A 21898-nucleotide genomic window follows, 5' to 3' on the forward strand; every position below is an offset into this window, starting at 1 on the left:
TAACTTCTCACTGAGTACAGGTTTTAGAAACCTGTGGGACATGCCCATCAATATTGTCAAAATCTCATATTTTTCATAATGCTGATGGGTTCCTGTGAAATTCATTCTGAAGCTGACCTTTGTACTTTGGTGGTAATCATCACTTCACTGAAATAGTGTTTTTTTGTATTGTACAAAATTTCACAATCATTTTCTTAAGATTATTCCTATACATATTAGCATATAAGACCAGTTTTTAAAAGTCTGATTTATTAAAAAGGCACAAATTTTACAAATTTTGAATGAAATTAGTCCCTCCCAATTTTTTATACACAAGGCAATATTTTTCATATATGGGAGCAGCCATTATAATAACTGTGATGAACACTTCGTATGTTAATATGGATGTAATTTACAGCTCCAGAAAAATATCTTGTCATTTGCCACTTGTTAATATCCACTTAATGTAAAGAGATAGCCCCCCATTCTCCATATGTATTTAAATGAACTGCACTTCAAATATAAACACTCTTCCAGAAGCAATTAGAGAACAGATTAGGTTTATACTTACCAGGAAATCTACTGTGCAGGTTGGCGTCACAGTTGTAGCCATTGAACTGAGCAGACCCTGGAAGCACTCTAATTGTTAGAAGCAGCAGCAGCCATATTTGTTCCATTGCAAAACCTAGAAAAGAGATATTTATCATGTGGACACTCCTACTTACTTCTCCACTCCTACTCACTGGAAAAACTGAGGCCGATCTGAGCTCACTGTTGGATAAGCAGTCTACATCCATGCAGTCAAAGCTCAGGAAATAACTAAGGATTATCAGTAATAAAGGTAGACTCTTTGGTTATAATATTTCAATATTGTTTTCATTGCTGGCTTCAGTTGGCTAAGAGTGACAAAGCTAGATTTCCATAGTAGACAAGCTAAGGTATAAACCATAAAGTTTACAAAGGAAAATTCTTTATTATGCATAGGGAGAACTCAAACCAAATGTCTAGCAGATTGGAACAGCATAACTAGGCAGACTGACTAATTTGGAGATGAGTCTACATTTTATAATACTGACAAATATAAAGTCAGAGGAATTTAAATGTTGAATACTTGATTCTAAGAGGACTCTCAATAATTTTAATGACCAAATAACAACTTTCCCTCAACAGAAAAAAAAATTACCCCAACAGAAGAATTCCAGACTACTGCTACTTTTCAAAATCCATGGTTTGCGTATCATTTTCTTAGGAAACATAGTGATGAAGCAAAAGGAAGAACAGGAAAATACTGTGTGTGTGAGCAACATTGCAGTTCCTTCTATGACTGCTCCTTGGTGGGTAGTAAGGACTGATACAGACGTAAGAAAATGTTGAATTTTTAGGAGAAAGCAATGGAAAATGTTTTTAAATATATCAATGTGGGTTGAACAGTTAAATAGAAATGGACTTTAATACTTAGACACCAATCAGTCTTGTGTTTAATAATTCTTTTTCTTGGATACTCATTTATTGGGCTGATAAGAGTTAAAACATCTTTCAGAAATATCTAACTTAGAGCATTGTTTGTACACTGAAAAAAAATATTTTGGGTTGGTGGTTTGGGTCTATACATAAAAAGCTAAAAACATTGCAAATGGTTTACCCAAATAATTTAGTGCATTTTAAAAGCTTGGGTTTGAAAGGAAAAATGGTTTTTTAGGTCTCCTTAAAGACCTGCCCTTAGACAATTAATCAAGTCTTTAGAAAAGGGAAGGAAACACATCTTGCTTTTGAATCATCATTTCAGAATAACAGGTTTACAGTGAATAAAGTCACTTTGGAGAGGATGTGGGAAAGAAAGGCATGCTTACTCTGAAAAATAGACTGAAAAAAAAATACTAATTCTGCAGGTACTTCCTTCGGCACTACAACATACTACTCAGAAACAGACCTAAAGAATTTGGGGAGAACAGCGATATGCCTGGTTAATTCTGATTGCCTGTGACAGTCCATAAGCAAAAGGCTCATACCACTGACTGACCTAGACCCTAGGCTCTCTTGGCCATACCTATGCCATCATTATCCAGCTCCTCAAGATACTTCAAATAGAATTAAGACAGTTTTGTTCTTTTCGGGTCTTTGGAAGGCACTAGAAAATAAAGAAGCCTGATTGTAAGCAACATAGTCCACTGCACCCACACTTATTCAATGCCCACGACTTCCTTCTCATGATGGGTTCCAAGGCTTTGGAGGCTCTAGACCCACACTGTTGTCCCCCAACATAGAGGTGTCTCCTAAGAAATGATAGAATCAGGAATTTAAGTTGGTGAGTTATTTTGTGGTTCTGAAATGCTTTCTAGCTAATATATTTCTTTATATAAGAAATATATTACATAATACTTTCTTTACAATAAGAAAATAATACTTATTGAATGTGCACTTTGCACAAAGAAGGCACTTTGTGCCAGATAACTTTCCTTAGCTTCTCATTTATATTTTTTATAATGATCGTGAGGTTAGAATTATTACTGCATGTACAGAGAAAAAAAATGAGTCTCAGGAAGTTTAAATGACATGAAAATTAAGTGGAGGAACTAGAATTCAACCCAAAGTCTTCCTGATAATAAAGTTTGTTGAACAAGCTACCTAAATTTCATCTGTTATTAAACAAATTTAAGGTTTTCTTGATTCCCTTTTACCATCAGCTGTTTTCTTTAGCTTTTTAATAGATCTGTTCATCTTAAAATGAGCAAATAAATTTTTACATAATTAATAAAATTTGCTTTATAGATATATGTTATAATAGGGCATTATGAGGAATAAAATTACTTTAAAAAAAAAAAGACAGAGAGGAACCTTCATTTCTCATTGTGAAAACAGAAAAAATAATTATTGCCTAAACTAGACATATTTGTGTTGACCAAAAATGAATGAAAAACTTATGTTAATAGAAACAGCTCACTGAGACCAAGTAGTAAACTCTTAGCCTTAAGGCTTTAAATCACACCTGAGGTCGTCTTAAAAAGGCATGCCACTGTCCCACATTGTTTCACAAAACCTACAGCACTTTCATGGTGATTAATACCCTAACCATTTTTCTAATGAGTAAGAGGTGGAAGTAGAAGGCAGCTTTCTTTAACAGAAAATATATTGATTTTTATGTCAGCAGGTGTGGATTCAAATGAATCCCTTCTTAGCCATTCTCTAGATTTGTTATTTAAAAATAAAGATGATGATCATACACTTTATAAAGCATAAGAACATAAAGAATATTACAGTTTGACATACAGAAGGCATTGAAATCTTATTTTCAAGGCCACCACATATTGATGTGTAGTTTGTACCCTCCACTAGGGCATCCAATGGAGGAAAACAATGACTAGGTCTGAATTTCTTTGGACTAGCCATATATTCTAGAGCTAAGCTAAAACCCAAAGTGTCTCATGGGCTAGTGACATCCCTAATTAGTTGAATATCTACTTGATTTACAACGAGATTTGTGCTGATCTGTGTTTTAATATTAAGGCCCATTAGGAAAGAGATTTTAAAAGGACACCCATATCTCTTATAGAGGCAGTATCCATATTTTGAATCTATAATTTTGGGAGAGCCTATGACATTTTCAAGATGTCTGGAGGTTCTTTATAGTTCGCCTACAAGTTAAAACAAACTGATGAACTATTATCTTGCAGATTTCCCATCCTCAACCCTACCTTCATCATTCCCTTTGCACATGGAAAACCTGAGCATCATTTTGCAGTAGCCAGCTTAGAGATGCTATTTTACCACAGTCCCTAAATTCTTTTCTGAAATTGAATTGTTTGGGATTGGGGGATTATGTTAATACCCTTTACATTCCTCAAAACATATTGTCCAGGCTGCTCAGGCTCCCTAGCTCTTAGGTGCAATTCCAGACATGTGTAGTTTAGTCCTGATCTGGTTATAAAGGTTTAGTGGAGTTTGTTTTCAGAATGAAGAACTTGATTCCTGTGGTTTACTCTGGAATGATCTGAGGTGCCTGCAGTCCCACTGTGGCTCCAGCAGACTCTTGTTAGAGAAACTGAGCAGAAGCATTTTTAACCTTCTCCACCACATCTAAGTACAGCAACTAGTGCCTCTGCTTGGATTCTAATAGCAGTTTACAAGATGCCTCATACATCCGACATTACAAAATATTAATAACACATTCTGAGATAATAATGGCCTTGAAGATATGTGTGCACAAGAATTTTGTATGTGTTTCTTACTTAGGATCTTTATAAGTTTAAATTGATGGGAATGGGGAGGAAAAGGAGGATTATAAGTACAATGTTGAATTTTAAGAAATTCATAAGCATTTATGTAAAAAAGAGACACCTTCATCTCATCGACTGTTACTAGTAGACAAAGTCATAGGCTAAGTGAGTTGCTGTTAAATTTGTCAATATCGTTCATATCAAAGAAATAACTTCTTCCAACATGTAAATCTCTTCATTGCTTTGCTTAGTATTAAATTTGGAGTCAGAAAAATATAATTCATTTTCAATTCCTACTCAATTATATTAATTGATATAGTTCTGTCACAAACATTGTTCTTTAGATTTTATTATAAAATAATCTTTGTTTCATCTTTTTATTGAGATCTGTTACTGTATGTACCAGGCACTGTGCTATGTGTAATATTCAACTAATTACATAGATTTAATTTTTACTCATTATAAAAATGTAAAAACCAAAGCTTAAAGGTTTTAATTGACTCACCCAGGGTCACAGACATAGTAAATGGCAATGCAGAATTCAAAAATGAGCTGGACATTTGGAATTATTACATTACTCTGTTTAACTTGATTGGAGTTTGTCAAACAAATAAAATTAATGTCCTAATAATTTTCAGAAAGTAAATTATATTAATAATGTATGCTTAAAATATGCTTTGAATTAAATTATTCAGATTACTGAGACAAAATATTTTTAATATCTACATAATTTTCATGACTCCCACTTAGGCAGTGAGTGCATAAAGAATATTGTTCTTTTCAAAAGTTGATTTAATGATAATACTTATAAGTTTTGAGAACTGCCTGTGTACTAGAATGCTTTAAGTCCTTTATACGTGTTTTATAACTATGAGATAGGCAATTTATTCTCCTTATACTGGGGATGAGAAAACAAAGGCACAGTAATGTGAACTCATTTGCCCAACACTAAGCAGACAGCCAGTGTTAAATTCAGGATTCACGCGCAAGACAAAGATTCCAGAAATCACTCTCAACTATGATGTGTCACCACCTTCCAAAAAACAATGCATATAATGCTAAATAAAATGGAACTTTGGCCATTTCTTGGTAGATTTGATCAGTATTGATTTCTTCTTGTATACACTGATCAAATCATTATTGAATGTTTATATGTCTGGTATTCTCCAGGGCGTGAAGGGAGGCTGAGGTACAGCAATTAGAAAATTTTTTATCTGCATATCTGCATAGAATTCACATTCTAATTTCTAAGAGAAGTCAGAAGGAACCAAAATCTATAAGTAAAATAAAGAATATATTTGTGATAAGTGCTACGAAGAAGAACAGAGCAAGAAGAATAGTAGGAAGCTCTAAGGTAGAAGGAAAGAAACATTAAAATTTTAAATAAAGTGGTCTATATATATGTGTGTGTGTATATATGTATAAAATTAACCCATATAAATGAAGCTTCTGAGAGGATATTGATTATAAAGAACCAGATCTATGTGTCTATAATTTGCACCTCACTTTCTTTTTTTTTTCTTGCTATTTAGGTACTTCCCAAATAAAATGGACTTTCCTAGTGCATAAATTACTCTTTGGGAATAACTTGGACACTTTAAAAATCTGCATTAACCTTTTCAGATGAATAAAGGTGGCTCTTAGTGCCTGAGATAAGTAATTTATTAAATAGCACCCCTGTGACCCGAAAAAAGTGAACATGTTCAAAAGTGCCTTTATCTGCTCTCAAGAAATAACTTTTGCAGAGACAAATGAGCTCAACGATTTATCAAACTTTTAAGCTTCCTTAATTTTATTGCCTTGATGGAGGCTGATCTGTTGTTATAGTTGGAAAGAAAAAGAGAAAATTCAAACTAAATATCATCTCTCCAATGTTAAACATCAATCCAAGATGTATGCAGGTTCCCCCCACTCAACTAAAGCGGAGTTTTTATCATACAGATTCACAAAAATATAAAATGAGTTCTTTGGCATCAGTGATGCCCTAATCCTCTCATTGTTGGGTCACCTCTGCATTTACTGAGCAGCTACTCTCCACAGGCTGCCTCTCCTGCAGGTGCATGGCCTCATATCTGGTGCTTCTGCATCACCCACTCAAGCCTGCTCTTGAAAAGATCACGACAGTTCATTAAGGTTTAAATTACTGGAAACATTAAAAGTTCTCTGAAAAAAGGAGAAGAATATGTGTGTATTTTAACAGACATCAACGTTTATGTTCTCCTCCAGCACTGGACACAACTAGCAGAACCTAGGTACAGAGGCACCAAAGCCACGCAGGTAGGTCAACTGTATTGCTCAGCTAAGAATCATCATGTTACACAGTCTTTTCTCCAGGAAAAGTACATGTTAACTTGCCCTCCAAAATCATCAATGTTTTTTGTTTATTTGTTGTTTGTTTGTTTTTGAGGCAGAATTTCGCTCTTGTCACCCAGGCTGGAATGTAATGGCACAGTCTCGGCTCACTGTAACCTCTGCCTCTTGCGTTCAAGTGATTCTCCTGCCTCAGTCTCTGGAGTAACTGGGATTACAGGCACCCACTACCACGCCCAGCTAGTTTTTTATTTTTAGCAGAGACAGTGTTTCACCAAGTTGGCCAGGCTGGTCTTGAACTCCTGACCTCAGGTGATCCACCCGCTCTGGCCTCCCAAAGTGCTGGGATTACAGGCATGAACCATCTCCCCAGCCCTAAATCATTAGCTTTAAAGTGCTAAGGATCACAACTGTTTAATAAAGAAACATGTTTTCTGATGGGGTGTCTAGACTGAAGCTCTATATTCTTTATCTTTATCCTGCACTTGGACATTAGAGGCAACATATATATTTTAAAAAAATGAAAATATAAGACCTTCATTGGAAATATTTATTATTATGTACATATACATTCCTTAAGGTAGAATGGCCTTGTCTTGCTAAACAAAGAATAAAACACACCATGTACTTTCAGAATAATGCCTCAAACAAAGAAGGAAATATGTTTAGCCATCAAGAAGACATTGAGAAATTTTATGGCTCTTAAGATGCTGATGTATACCATAAGGAAATATGAATACTAAAGGCTGCTCCTAAGAGAAAAACCTACTCCAATTTTCTCTGACACAAAGTGAGTGTTCATTTATTTCCCTTTGCCTGCCTTCCTCATTTGTCTTGCTGTTGAGGGTTTTCTCAAATAATCTACAGCATTTAAATGATCTACAGTGTTTAGTTTAGAACATTTATTGTAGTACCTTAGTTTTGGGGAGTAAGTGAAATGATAGATTGAACTAAGTCCTTTAAAAGCTTTTCCTTAATAATTCACCAGGTTCCTTTTCAAGATACTTGCACATTTTATTCTTCTGAAGCAGCTTTGAAGAAACGCTAGGGTATTGACTTCCTTCCTCCTTTCATGAAGTGTAATCAAACAAATTAATAATAAAATAATTTTACTAGTTATCTTAATTGCTCATTTCCCTCTAATTAAAGTTTGACTATTGGTATGATTATTTCAGAATAAATATATTTCTTTCTCAGTAGAGATGATAGGCAAAATATTTATGAGAAGGAATACCACAGAAATCAATCACAAGGGACACAATACCAATGTCATTTGGCTGAATTTAAACCCACTCCCCAATGTTCAAAAGTATGTTCGTGAGGACCGACAATTAATAATGGAAATATAATTTCACATCTTTGTCAACCCTTTCTAAGAATAAAACAGCTCCCTTTCTAATAGTGCTCCTCTCTTTGAGATTTCTATGAATTAATGTATTTATTTATTTCTTTCATATATTTTGAACTCAGGGTCTTGGGGAGCCAGTAGTAAGCAAAACAAACATAGCCTTTAGCCACACAGAACTAATAGACTAAAGACAGAGGGAGTTATTAAATTAATAACCACGAACATTAAAAAATGTTTAAAAAATACATTAGGCAAATGCTATGAAAGAAAAGTAAAGCACAGAAGAGCCTGATTGAGATGGCAGGCATCAAAGAAAGACTTTCTGAGAAGTGCAATAGTTGAAAACTATTAAAGGACTGATTTGAGGTAATCAGATGAGGGTGGGAGCAGGGCACACTAGGTAGTGTTCACCACGTGACCATAGGTCCTCAAATGTGGAAGAAAGTCCATCGTCCTGAGCTGGGAGGAGAGGGCCAGAAGTTAAGTCCCCCTGTAGGCAGCAGAGAGGATTTTCTCCTAAGTGGAATGGAAAATCACTGTCACCTTTGAATTGAGTGCTAGGGTTATAATACGAGGGGTACATTAAGTTAAGCATATTTAACATATTATTTTGAAAAGGAAATAATAGGACTGGTTAAATTCTAAGTGCAGAGTGAGTATGAAAAAGGAATCAAGAATGATTCGCAAGTTATATTCTCAGAAAATAGGATTATAACAGAGTTTAATATAGCCTTGAGATATGGAGATTCCAATGAGATGTTATATTTCTCATCTTTTTTAATCTATGTATCAGTCTATACACATATGCATCTATCTATCTTTCCATATATCTGTTGTGGTGGTGGTGGATCCTGAATCATTTGGAAGTTAGTTTTAGACATTTTGATCCATATTCCAGCACACATCTCACAAGAATAAGGCCCTTCTCCACATAACTACAATGACATTATCAATCTCAACAAAATTACAATTAATTCATAAGAGCATCCAATACCAAGTCATGGTGAAACTGTCTCAATTCTTAAAAAGTATATTACATAGCTTTTCCCCCCAATCCAGGAACCCCTAAAAGGAGGCCACAGAGATAATACAACTAAGTGAAAAGGATTATGTATTACATTTGGTTGTTATATTCCATTAGTTTCTTGTATATAGAAATTGCCATTCCTCAGATACCATTTTAAATCTATAAGAATTTCATGGTCCTACCAGACTAGAAGAATGGGAGAAAATGCAAGATCCTGTCAAATCAGAAATAAAGTGGCATGGCAAATTATTCAAATATGTTAAGAATCAAGAAATGCAAAGTTTAATCAAACATTAAAAGCTGCATGGTTGCAGAAAGAATTGGGTAATGTGTCACTTGCATCTAAGGGATGTTAGATACTTAGATTACATGAGCTAGATGAATTGTGTGGGCTATAACATCAATGAAAGGAGCTTCCCTAATTTATTAAGTCCTTATGTGGACTATAAATAGGGTTATATTGCAAGATGGCTGCAAATAAGAATCTAGTCATAGACCCAGCCAAAACCTTTGACTAATAGGTAATTTCAGTTAGTTTAGAAGATAAATGCATTTCAAGTGGATGAGCATCACTTAACCCAGGCATATGTAAGCATAGGTTTAAAAGAATTAACAATTAGATAATTGTTTTAATGTTAAAGAATCTATGCATGTTGGTTTTTTTAGCAGTTCAAATGTGTTAGAGAATCTGACCTATCTGGTATCTGGTTAGTCTTTTTATTGTTACTTAAAATGTGTAACAAGTACACAACTGAAATTTCTTATGTAAAACCGAAATACTACAAAGGAGATATCTATATTCCATCTATATATAGATATATAGATGTCTCCTTGGTAGCATATATGTATGGTGCATATTTTATATATATATATACACACACACACACACACATATACATATATATGTGTGTGTGTGTGTGTGTATATATAAAATAAAGCCTAGGTTATTTAATAAAACCTAAGATTTAATCCTAAAATTTTTTTAATTTTAAGGATTAGTTAAATGCTTGAGATTTTTAAATAGCAGATAATTAAACTCCTGTAAACATATTAAGCTGACCCTATTTAAAATGTAGTATGTTTGATTTCTTTTTCAGTACATCAATTAACTCTTTTTGCATATAAGATGCAGCATTTTTCAAAGACCACTTAAACATTATTGTTGACAGCCTCGGTAGTGGGGGGCGCCCTTCCCCACACTGAGCTGGACCGTCCTGGGTCCAGCTGCACCTGCTGCAAAACTAGTAATCCACAGCGTTTCACATTGCTTGATTTGCGGAGGTGGTACCCGCCAAGCCAGGTCGCCTGGCTCCCTGAATTTGTTTAAAAATCAGAATTCGAACCTAAAATCTTGAGGACTAGATTTCAGCCTAGCTATTTTGACTATCAATGCTTAACACTTTAGAATGTATTTTTAAACAATTCAGTGTAGGGCATCAAAAACATCTCACAATGAGCACAAAATAAGTGGTTGCTTTGCTTCAGAAGCCTTGTTAGATGTAAGATTCAAATCTTTAAGCAGTAAAATCATAGACTATAAGATGAGATGCCCACACTGAGAGTTCTATGAGAACTGAAACCAATGGAAGCAAATCAGTTTGATATTCTCTTTCATATTTATACAGGGTCATAAATAAATTCATTGGAACAACAGAAAGACTACACATACTATTTTTATTAATTGCGCTTCTCTTTTTTCTGAGAATATATATTTGAGTTTGTTAATAAAAACACCAGTTTGATGTGACTTCACTCATTGCATAGAATATCTGTTTCTTCCCTCAAAAACATCATAATCAAAGGGAAACACTTCAGCTTTATAATAATTGCATTAACAATAAAACTTGCAGAAGTTAGTATAGGAAAGTATCTTTATGATCTAGAGATAGTGGAAGTTTTTCAGAAAAAAAAATGTTTTACCATCATAAACAGTGGGCTGAGCCTGCCAACAACTTCTAGAGGCTCACCGTGATATTTGTGTCTTCATGTTGTCTGTATTTCATATAACATGTCATTTAGGCCATATACTCGAGCACACCCTTGAAGAAATATAACTATAGGCTTGGACTCTAATTATCATTCTGTCACTAATTACGTGTACCCGCTTGGGGATGTCACATGCTGGGCCTTACTGCCAATTACTTCACATGTGAAATGAAGTATTGGCCTAGAAGATGAGTGAGATGATGATGAGTGAGATAAAGTGTCTATGAAAGTCTGATGTTTTAACTGGGGGATAAAATAGTAATACATTCCCTGGGATCTACCTTCAAATATCATCTCCTTTATCAGAACATGGGCTTTACTATTCCAAAAGGATTTAGAGATCTTCCATGGTCTTCTTGCTTCATCCATGGCAACTGAAGAGGTAGCAAGTGACGCATTCCCAAAACCCTCAAATCTACCTCTTGTCATGGTACAAGCGATAACACCAGCAAGAGGTCTTACAACCTAATCTCAGTGTTGCCAAAGAAAAACATTAGCCCTTCTGCTTTAGGATGATTTTGCCCTTCCTTCCAAACAAAAATGGTAAAACTAAAATTACGTGAAAAAAATAAGTTGCTATTGCTTTTTTTATTTTACTCCATTTTTGAGCCTACATTTTTGTTTTTCAAAGGCCTTTAGGAAACAATAATCACGAAATAAATTGGGTGCTGGTATTCTATAATAGTACTTTATTCTGCCTAAAGCACATCTTCAACCCTGTTCTCATTGACATTCACGATTTATTATTATTATTATTATTTGGCTGAGAAAGGAAATGCAAAGCATATGTATATTCGAGAGACTGGAGAGACGAGGACAATTTATACCAATAGTGTTGTCTCTTTTACCCGTTGATGCAGTGTTGTAATTAATTCATAGAGAACCAAGACTGAACCTTAGTTTCCTTTCTGCTTCCTCATGGATTTTTAAAAAAATAATCCCCTTATATACAGCAGATAATTAACAACTAATTGTAAACAACGGATTAAAGCTGACATCACTGGTTACTTTTTACAAGGACGAATTAGCCTTGGTAGTTTCTCTTGTAGTACTCTAGTAAAAAACAAAACAAACAAACAAAAAAACCGTTTCCAAGGCAGCTACCTAGGATGGAGTATGTGATCAATAGCTGAAGAGTAGAGAATGAGCTATAGCCTTTCCCAGCCTTTCCATGGTTAGCACGCTACTTACTAGCCATGTTAACCAATCAATTACGGAGCTGAGCAGCACAAAATAAGACTTTTTAAGAGTGTGCACGCCACCGTTGAAAAACTCCATGTTGAAATCTCTAGTTATCTCTCTGCTACTTGAGGGAGAGTCACCTAACTCATGAACTTTAGGTGAGAAATCATAGTTGAGGTCCACCTTGTACCATAACAATGTCAGAAAGCTACTCTTTAAAAATTGGTATATGCTTAGAAAATGCAAATTTGAGGCTGGGCGCATGGTGGCTCATGCCTGTAATCCTAGCACTTTGGGAGGCTGAGGTGGGTGGATCACCTGGGGTCAGGAGTTCAAGACCAGACTGGTCATCATGGTGAAACCCCATCTTAAAAAAAAAAAAAAAAGAAAATCCAAATTTATTTTAACAAATAAGAAGGTAACTTTACTGGAGAAAAAAAACTTTCAAAAAATTTTTAAGAAGCCATAATAAAATTGGAAGATTAATATTCTGTATTTATAGGAGAGTTCCTTGAGTTAAGGTAATATAATGGTCTCCATCGTAACGGCTAATTTGAATTACCTGAGGAGTTTTGAGAAATATGAACGTCCAAATTGCTCCTACAGTGATTCTAATAAGCTTTGGTATTAAAAACCACTGAGATAGAGAAATAAGTTTTGGCTAGAGTTGAGATTCCATTTCTAGCCGTCTTTTGTTATTGGAAAGCATATTTTCTTTTTCTTCACCATTACTCCATAGCTGGAATCTGAAATCTGAACTTCCAAGAAAGGACAATGAACCCTGATGCTATAACATGGCGGTTTACCAAAGAAGTCAATCAGCAACATCATGGGCTATGAACCCACTGAAAATGAATTCAGAATGTTTGTATTTCTTTGATAGAGTCCTCACAAATAAAGTGACAAGTATTGGATCAAAAGCAAAACATTTGTAGGGAAAAAAGGAGAGATTCTTCTTCCCACTGAGAGACTCATTCTGCCTGTGGCTCTTTTCTGATCAAATGATACAAAACTTTGTGCTTCCTTTAATAACTGTGACATTTCACACCAAGGTTGATGAATCTCATAAATAGACTGCCTGATCATGTCATGTCCCTGCTTGAAACCCTTTATTATTTTCAATACCATTCAGGAGAAAGCTCCAATTACATCATACCACAGAAAAACAACAAGAAAAAGTTCTTACCTGCCCAATGTCAGGTTTCTACTCCCCATGCCCATTGTATCCACTCTAGACTTCTTACAGCTCCCAAATTCAATAAGTTATTTTATATATCCATACCTTTGCTCACTTTACTGCTTCCAGCTATAAAGTAGCTCTTCCCAAGCCCATCAGTGCTCCACAAAGACATCTCTCCATTCAGCATTTCAAGACTTCCCAAGCTCTTCTTCCAAGACACTCCTCTATCAAAACAACCCCTTCTTGCTCATAGGATTGATCACCACTTCTTCCGTATTTTTATCAGAGCCTATGCATCATACTTTAGTAGCATTTCTAAAAATGCTATGCATTTAGATCATCATTTCTCAACCCCAGCACTATTGACGTTTTGGGCCAGATAATGCCGTAACAGCATTGTAGGATATTTAACAGCATCTTCTATCCTCTACATACCAGGAATAGTTCGCTGCAAGCCATGATACCCCAAAATATCTCCAGACTTTGCCAATGTCTCCTAGGGGGCAAAATCACCCTTTGGATTGTGTTCTTTCCTAGAAAGAACATCTTTGTTCTTGTACATCTTTGTTCTTTCTTAGTAAATCTCTAAGCTTCGTGACAGCAAGAATATTATATTCATCTTCGTATTTAGGAGATACTAGAGTGCCGGGTCCATTGCAGATTTTCAAGTAATGTTTGTTAAATGAACGGTTATCTTGGTACAAAAGGGATAGTACCACATCATCAAAATGTGGAAAAATAAGTGTATCAACATTTAGTCCTCAAGATAATGCTTTCTTGTCTAAATATTCCATTACTGATTAAACTTTTCAATTTTGTCTAGACATCAATCAAATTAAAATCATCCAATCAATCTACCCGTCACTAGAAATAATTTATATTTATTTTTGTATGTTTTTAATACAAAGGGAAATGGGACTTAGGGTCTAGAAATTGATTTGAAATTATACCTATGTATATAAAACTCATACTAAAAATTGCTTGAATATTGAGTTCATAGGTTTAGTTTTTTTTAAAAAAAAAATCTCACTAGTATTTTTATGTTCTTTCAATCGCTTTAATTAATTGGTTCACTTTTTCAAACAAAGCTCTTTTTATGCCCCATAAATGTACTTTTTATGCCCCATAAATAACTTTGATTTTTGTAAACTAAAAAAAGTCAAACAATACTGTCTTTTATGAAGTCTCCTTTTTACTTTACTGACAGCAGTGGCACACATTTTAATAGAAGTGATAAAGAATTTTAGAAAACAGAAATATACTACTTTAATTTTAAATATTTATTCAAGAGGTCTCTAATTAGAATTGCTCTGCCAGAATTCAAATACATGAGCATAAATACATAACACTCAAATGCACAAAAAATTTGTGTGTGTACTCTATTGATAAGAATTTTGAATTTCTAAAAGATGAGTAATTTTTTTAATCAATTATTATAAATTATTAAATGAAAATTGTGAAAAATTACACTTGAAATAGAAAAGTTGGCCATCAATTCTTTCCAATTCCATAATATTTCTCATTTAAAGAGAAATGATTTAATTTGAAAATACAACCCATGTAATGTAAAGATTTATATTCTGTCTTGTTCAACTGAGAGACAGTGTAGTTATAACTCTGGCTTTGCACAGATAAGCACATATGAGCAAATATCACACTTTAAACTCTAGCAGATGACAGTAAGTGGTCTTCAGGCTCTCTTACTTTTTGAATGATGCAATTTTAGATTCAAGAACTTACAATGTTAGTGAAAGTTTCAAGTAAATATCATTTTATAGAGAATCCCAACTTTGCAAACAAACAAAGCCATTGACATTTTCACTCGGCCTTAGGTAATTTTTAATCAAACTAAATATATTTTTTGAGCTTAGCATCGGTATTTTTCACAGATACAGCAATAGATATAACCAAATTATTATGTTAGTATAACTTTAACTTTGCTGTTCTTGTGGCTTAGCCACTTTTTAAAAATTTTGGTTTCATAATTTAAAAAATATTTTTGCCACTTTCCAAGAAAAAATTCCATAAAGCTCCATGTATATAATTTTGGTTTTTATATCTCTTGATGTTCTAGGATATCTTATTGTGAGTTCTAGAAAATTAAAATTTAAACCAAGGGATTGGTAAACTACAGCAGGCAAGGCAAATTCTGCGCGCCACCTATTTTTGTATAGCCCATGAGCTAAAAATTGTTTTCACATTTTTCAAATGGTTAAAAAAAATCAAAGGAAGAATAACCTTGCATGAAAAGTGAAAATTATATGAAATTCAAAGAATAGTATATATAAATGGAATGTTATTGGAACACAGTTGATCTGTGTTCAAATTTTCTTTGGCTGCTTTTGAGATACAGTGGCATATTTGTGTAATCATAACAAAAGCCAACAAAAACTAAAATATTTGCCATCAGGCCCTTTACAAAAAGTTTGCCGACACTGCTATAAACAATTACAATATGATTATATACTGCACAACATATAAAACTGGTGAGCAGGACACAATCTATTTCTAAGGAAATTCCTTTCGGCAAATATTGTCTTTTAGTACTTTCTCATTCATATAGTTTTCTGTAAGCCTTGGTAAAGGCCATTGTCCATTAGCAATAAATTACCATGATGTTCATTCAAACTGGTAGAACTGATCAGCTGCTTTTGTAAGGTATACCTTTATTTACCTCATCATTGAAGTCTTGAGAGTTTGAAATTCCTAAAATTTCCCACTTGAAATCAACGAAGACATCTAATAATAATCAGTAGTGACTCTGAATCTGTAAAATCCAGTCTAGTGCTTTATCATGTCTTGATTCAGCTGTTGTGTCTGGCTTCCAGCTACACCACTTTGTAATACACAGCAAACCGGATCAAGCTTAATTAATAGCCTTGATCTACATTACATTTCAGCTTAAATACAGGGAAAAAATAAAGCACAGATTTGGTAAATTAATTAAAAAAATGAATTCCTTGCAAGCAAACATTTCTAATAGGTAGTTAAATGACACAAAAGATTATCATTCTCTACTCACGAACTTAATGTGATTGAAGCTACTGAAAAAGCTATGAAAACATGTACCTTTAGTCATTTACTGTTTGATATAACTAAATAGATTACAGTCTGAGCATCTGCTCACAGTTTGGTGGTTCAAAAGTTATGTTTAAAATAAGGATTCCTTGCAAAAAAAAAAATTCAATGGTTTATTACCTCTGCATTGTTATAGGCCTTTTTAAGGGAATAAAAGCTCTAAATGTCTTGAAAGAAATGTAGAATTTTTCCTTAGTTCCCAGAACCATGAAAGACAACCGAGAGAAAGAAAGAAATATAGAATTTGCAGTAATGTCTACCATAATCTTGTTACTCTATTACGCAGCTATTAACAATAATGATAACTCTACTTTATTTTGAGGATGTTTCTGAAAATCTCTAAAATGAAAGTATATACAACACATTTCTAGATTTTTATATTTAGCTAAGTATTACAATAGTAAAGAAAAATAAAAACTTACACAGGGAAACAAAAATACAAAACTAGGTGCAATTATTCAAATGAAAGTTCTGAAATGTGTCACATATGAAAGATGGGTGTTTAACTAAATTTAACCTCTTTGTTGTTGCTACCAAATTTATTTAAACTGACAGTTTAGAACTGTTTTTGGTTTTCCTTTATTTTTGACCCTTAAAGTGAATTATAAGAACCCAATTCAAAGGAGCAAAATGAATAATGTCATAACCCTGAAAGCCAAGAAGATTATCTCAAATATGCAAATCTAAGGTCCCTTCCTTAACACCAAAAAGTAACTGGTTTTACCACAGACAAAATGGAATAAGCCACTGGAATGGAAGGAGCCTTAGAAATCACCCAAGAAATGGAAATCACGATGTTTCTTCTTAGTCATAGATAACTTCTCCCAGGTTATGTGAGATTTTGTGTCAATTTTAACAATACTAGGCTAATCATTAGAATAATTTTTATTTAAAAGAAAATCACACCATAATTATTTTCAATTATCATATCATCATTGTAATGAAAGATGATGTCACACATATCCAGCCAGCTTCTCTGGTCCAATAGAACCCTGATAAGAAATCTAAAATATAAACAATTTGCTTTCATTCATGACATCTGTGGGCTGTAGCCGGCTGGCAAAGTCTGTGGCTGGAATTCACGTCTGAAACACAATGGTGTGTCAAATCCTGCACAACTTTTGACCTTAACCTCAAGATTGAAGAAACTGCCAAAAGATGCAGTCCTTCCTTCAAATATAATCAAGATACGTGGGATGGATTGAAATTTACAAAATACAATTTTGTTTCTATCTTCCTGTACCCAAATAAGGGAAGATGTTTTTCATCTCCTTTTGCTATACGGAAGACACTTCCCAAGCCAAACGTTACCCATCACCAGAACCACGACAACTACAGGAGTTTTCCTGAAGGTTGTCTTGTGTGTTAAAAAGAAAACATTATTAAATTAAACTGAGTCTTCCATGCTTGGTTAAAAAGGCAGCATTTTTAGTCACTTCAGGTGGCTTCAGTGCTGGGCACTTACCCAAGTCCCTGGTTCTGTGGAGTCAGCTGTCCTCCATGTGCTAGGTTCTGCCGCATGTGAATGAGCGCTTAAACGCCCGACCTTACCAAACTGTTTCAGAGAGGAGTCGAGCCTTCAAATGAGAGAAGAGCTGCTCTTTTTGAAATCTTTTTTTAAAAAAGAAAGAAAAAACTGAATTTCAGACAAGCAACTGCTTCCACAGGTCTCACAAGGTTTTGCAAGACTAATCATCACCACCACGAAACCTGAGCTCATCTTTTAGAGATCTTTGTTTCCTTCTATTTCTCTTTGTTTTCATTTCATTCCCTTACTCTTTTTTTTCCCCTTCCCATGTTTGAGCTTGTATTTTATACTGTACAGAAGTCGTGAGTGGTATATGTGAAGTGAGCTATCATTAGCCTGATGAGGGAAAGCCTGCTGGAAAAAAATCATAAAGAAACAAGGCCTGGGATTGGAAGTGGAGCTAATCTGCACAATTATCAATGTCCTGTTGTGCTTTGTGAAAGACGCCGGGCCCTTTCAATACTACATTTCAAGTAGTGATGAAAATGGGATATGGAATATCATCGTGGAAACTTGTTTGATTGGAATAATAATGACTAAGAGGCCGACAATGCAAACAAACCCAACAGGACCCAATTGTGTAGGAAGCTAGACACTGAACCTGCTTCACAACCTCTGCTTTTGTTTAGGGGCCTCCAGCCAACTCCCGCCTCCACCAGCCTTTGGTGCTTGGAACCCAGTTTGGAAGTCATCTAAGCATTCCACTCCAAAAGCTATTATGATTTCTCATTGGAAAAAAGAGTGGGGAGCTGGGATACAGGCACCACAGCGAACACTTTTCAGGATGCTTTGGCCATAGTGAAGTAGTGAAATACTTGGCTACTCTTTTAGTACCGAAATGCACTACTGTGCTTAGGGATAATTGTGTGGAAGATTGAAGCCTTTTGTATTGATTTATATTATTCCATCTGCCATTTAATAAAAATGGCTACCCTGAAAAAAGCACATTGCTCTATCAGTGATTCTACTGGCCTAACCTTTATAAGATTTCATTTTATTTAATTGGCTTGAAATACTCTTACAATAGTTACATTCTTGGTTACCCCTGGGATAGAGGCAAGTTGCCTATGGCCACTGCGAACTGAGATTAAAATCCAAGAGTTCAGCCTCTTAAAATTTCTAGTCAACCCCTTGGATCAAACTCTTTCCCTAAATGGTAAGTGATTTTAAATCGAATGTAACCACTAAAAATGTAATAGCCAGAAGCTATTCACATTGCCTTCTATTTTCTGTTCAGTGTTGAGTGAGAGCTTGGCACTTTCTACACCAAACAAATCCAGGCTCATGTTCTGCAGAGAAGTGTCTCACCACAAACAAGCATTCTTATAATACTATTCTACCCATGAATAAATATGAAGTTCATGAATCTACTGATTTTTCAAATACCTATAATATAAGCTCTCTTGTATGTGAGGGGGTTAGGTACTCATTAAAAACATAAAAACATTAATGTATCAAATTATTGCATGTGCCCCCAAATATGTGCATTATGTATCAATAGTAAATAAGTAAATACGTAATTTAAACGGTTATGAGAAACTTCTTCTAGGTCTTCCTAATTATGTTGACAGTAACTGCAACTTTTTCTCATTCTCCAGAAACTTATTATGTGTGTTCTACTCTATAATGAAGCTTTCAAGCCAGATATTTTTAAGCAATGTTTTAGGTTTTGCTTTGAACACATAACCATCAAGTCTTCTACTATTTTAAAACTTAAAATGAAAATGCAACAGGTTCAAGTAGCAATTAATAAATTCTGACATTTACAGAAAAAAAATCAGTAGCTCTGTCCTATGAGAAAATGAGCATTTCATAAATATTGAATACCACTACCCACATACTCTACAAATTGGTTAGCTAAGAAGAAGGTAATTCCATTAGAGGCTTTCAGCAAGGAAAAGATAAAATAGTTGAGATAAAGTAGCTCACATTATTTGTTACTATTTTACTTTTAAAATGTGATGAACAACAATGTTATACATCCCACAAAATTTCAAAGGAAATTTTACCAGTTATTGGAAAACACGGAGCCCCTTATCAGGGAGATTTCTTGTCTTACAGGCTGGGTGACTTGGCTGAATATTTGATTAGTTGTACATGCAGCATATGCTTCTATCAGGGAATAATTTTAGCCATATGAAATATTCATCATTGTCTGATAGCACCAGAAGTGGAAAGCTGAGGAGTTATCCTGTCCAGAAAAGGACTTAATGTTTCATAATCAGAGGAAAAGTGGCCAATGCCCTTTAGTTCCTAAAGAAGGTTGAATTTAGACTAAGAAGGCATTCTGACTAGTAACTATTTCTTCTAACTAAATGGCTCATTCCCATCATCCTTTAAAAGTCACATAACTAAACTCTCAAGGACTGAATTACTCCAGTTAGAAAATGAAAGTAAAAAGTCCTCCTTGTCACAGGGAGCTGTAAATTAAGAATAGTAAGTTAGTACTTTAGGATCTCGCTTATGGGAGAATTATATCCTTTATATTATTCAATATAAGCACGTTTTAAATATGGGAAAAACAGATTACATTCTGTCTTCAAAGCAAAGTTTTAGCTTCACACTAAAGCACGACATTATAAAACAAACAAAAGAAATGTGTGTCTCTAAACCCCTATGCTTCATGAAGTCCGTAGCTTCCATCCAAATGTTTAGCGTCATTTTCAGAGTTCCTTTTTGGGCCTAAACTGAGTAACATACAAATATATGTATATTGATTTTTCATTTGGATTAAAATAATCAGTTAATCCAGCAGTCAGAAAATAGTTTTGAACATCGGAGATCCCACCCCCATCCCCCACCCTGGCCCAGCTCACTTTACCTTTTATTTTTAACTAGTATGTTGCTATATCAAAGAAACAGTGTAATGGCTTTCTTACTGCAGAGCTGAATTATAGGAGGGCTATAGACTTTTCAGTTACTTACAAAATGAGTTGTAGTCCAGGTACTCTTATTATACACAAATAAATTGGCTGTATGTCCTAATGGAATTTCAGGGCACACAGCATTGTAGACAAATTGTAAAAACAGACTCAGCCACACTTCAAAGAAGGCCCAAACAAGCTTCAAACATAAGTCCAATCGATTTCCCAGCTCGACAAGTAATCTAACCAAATATTTCTAATCTCAGGAGTCTAAAACCTAAATAAATTAGCCTTACTTTTGATCAGCATGAATTGTTAGTTGATAACTTAGCAAGCAGCTATAAGGCTAAAGTTTTATTGTATTATACATATTATTTTATATTATTTTACCACAAAAGGGGAAAATGTTATTTTTAAAATGCTGAATTTATTACTTTAAGACCATTAGTGGAAATACTGATGTATTTTTCTTACATGGCATGATACTTAAACTTCTGTTTGTTTTTCAGGTATTTTTAAATAAGTCCCCTTACATATAAGATTTATTAATATATTCTAGATGGTTTCAATGAAGAATTCATGGTGAATACAGTATTTATGGTACTATAATTCTTCACAGTTATTTATTTACAGATGATCAATTCCAGGAACTAGCTTTACTAGGTAACTGATATTGAATAACTTTAAGAAAGCCTTTAAATCATCCCCAGATTTGTAAGGCATTTTCTTGTTTCTTGGATTACTTAAGCTTACTTATTTCTGGAAATGCCTAATCAAAGGCATTAAATTTAAAATAATTGTAAACTGGAGTGCTGATGGCTATTAAAGTGCAATTACTGTATCAGCTCACCAATACTGCCCTATTTGACCATAAAAGCACTGAAATTGAGGTTTGTATTTCCAGCAAATCTTTGTTGAAAGCCACAAACTGGATAATGGTAGGAAAAATTGTTCTAATCATATTTCTATTGTCATAGACAGTGCTATTCCTTTTAAAGCCAACAATTCTAAGCAACATGCAAGCTAGAAACAGACTACTGCAATACTTTCAATACACGTTATAGAATTGTGGGAGTTTGTCCTGAACCCAGTAGCTAAGTTGAGCATCCCTTCTTCTCTAGAACAGGAAACAAGCTTTAAGGACCACCAAGGCTGGAAGGTGATAAGTAATATAAGCCACCTGGTGAATGGGCATATGGACA

General features: G+C 34.4%; 1 protein-coding gene across 1 annotated transcript in view; it reads right to left on the reverse strand.

Annotated features, from left to right (window-relative positions):
• ZPLD1 (zona pellucida like domain containing 1) overlaps positions 1 to 665 on the reverse strand; it is a 37432-nt gene extending 36767 nt beyond the window's left edge. The window contains exon 1 of the mRNA XM_032299222.1: positions 551 to 665. Within this exon, the coding sequence (XP_032155113.1) occupies positions 551 to 656 (106 nt within the window). The 5' untranslated portion in view covers positions 657 to 665. The remainder of the gene's footprint in view (positions 1 to 550) is intronic.
• Positions 666 to 21898: the final 21233 nt, after the last annotated feature.

The sequence above is a fragment of the Sapajus apella genome, unplaced genomic scaffold (assembly GCF_009761245.1).
Source record: "Sapajus apella isolate SASKATOON/1434 unplaced genomic scaffold, GSC_monkey_1.0 scaffold40, whole genome shotgun sequence".
Lineage (NCBI taxonomy): Eukaryota > Metazoa > Chordata > Mammalia > Primates > Cebidae > Sapajus > Sapajus apella.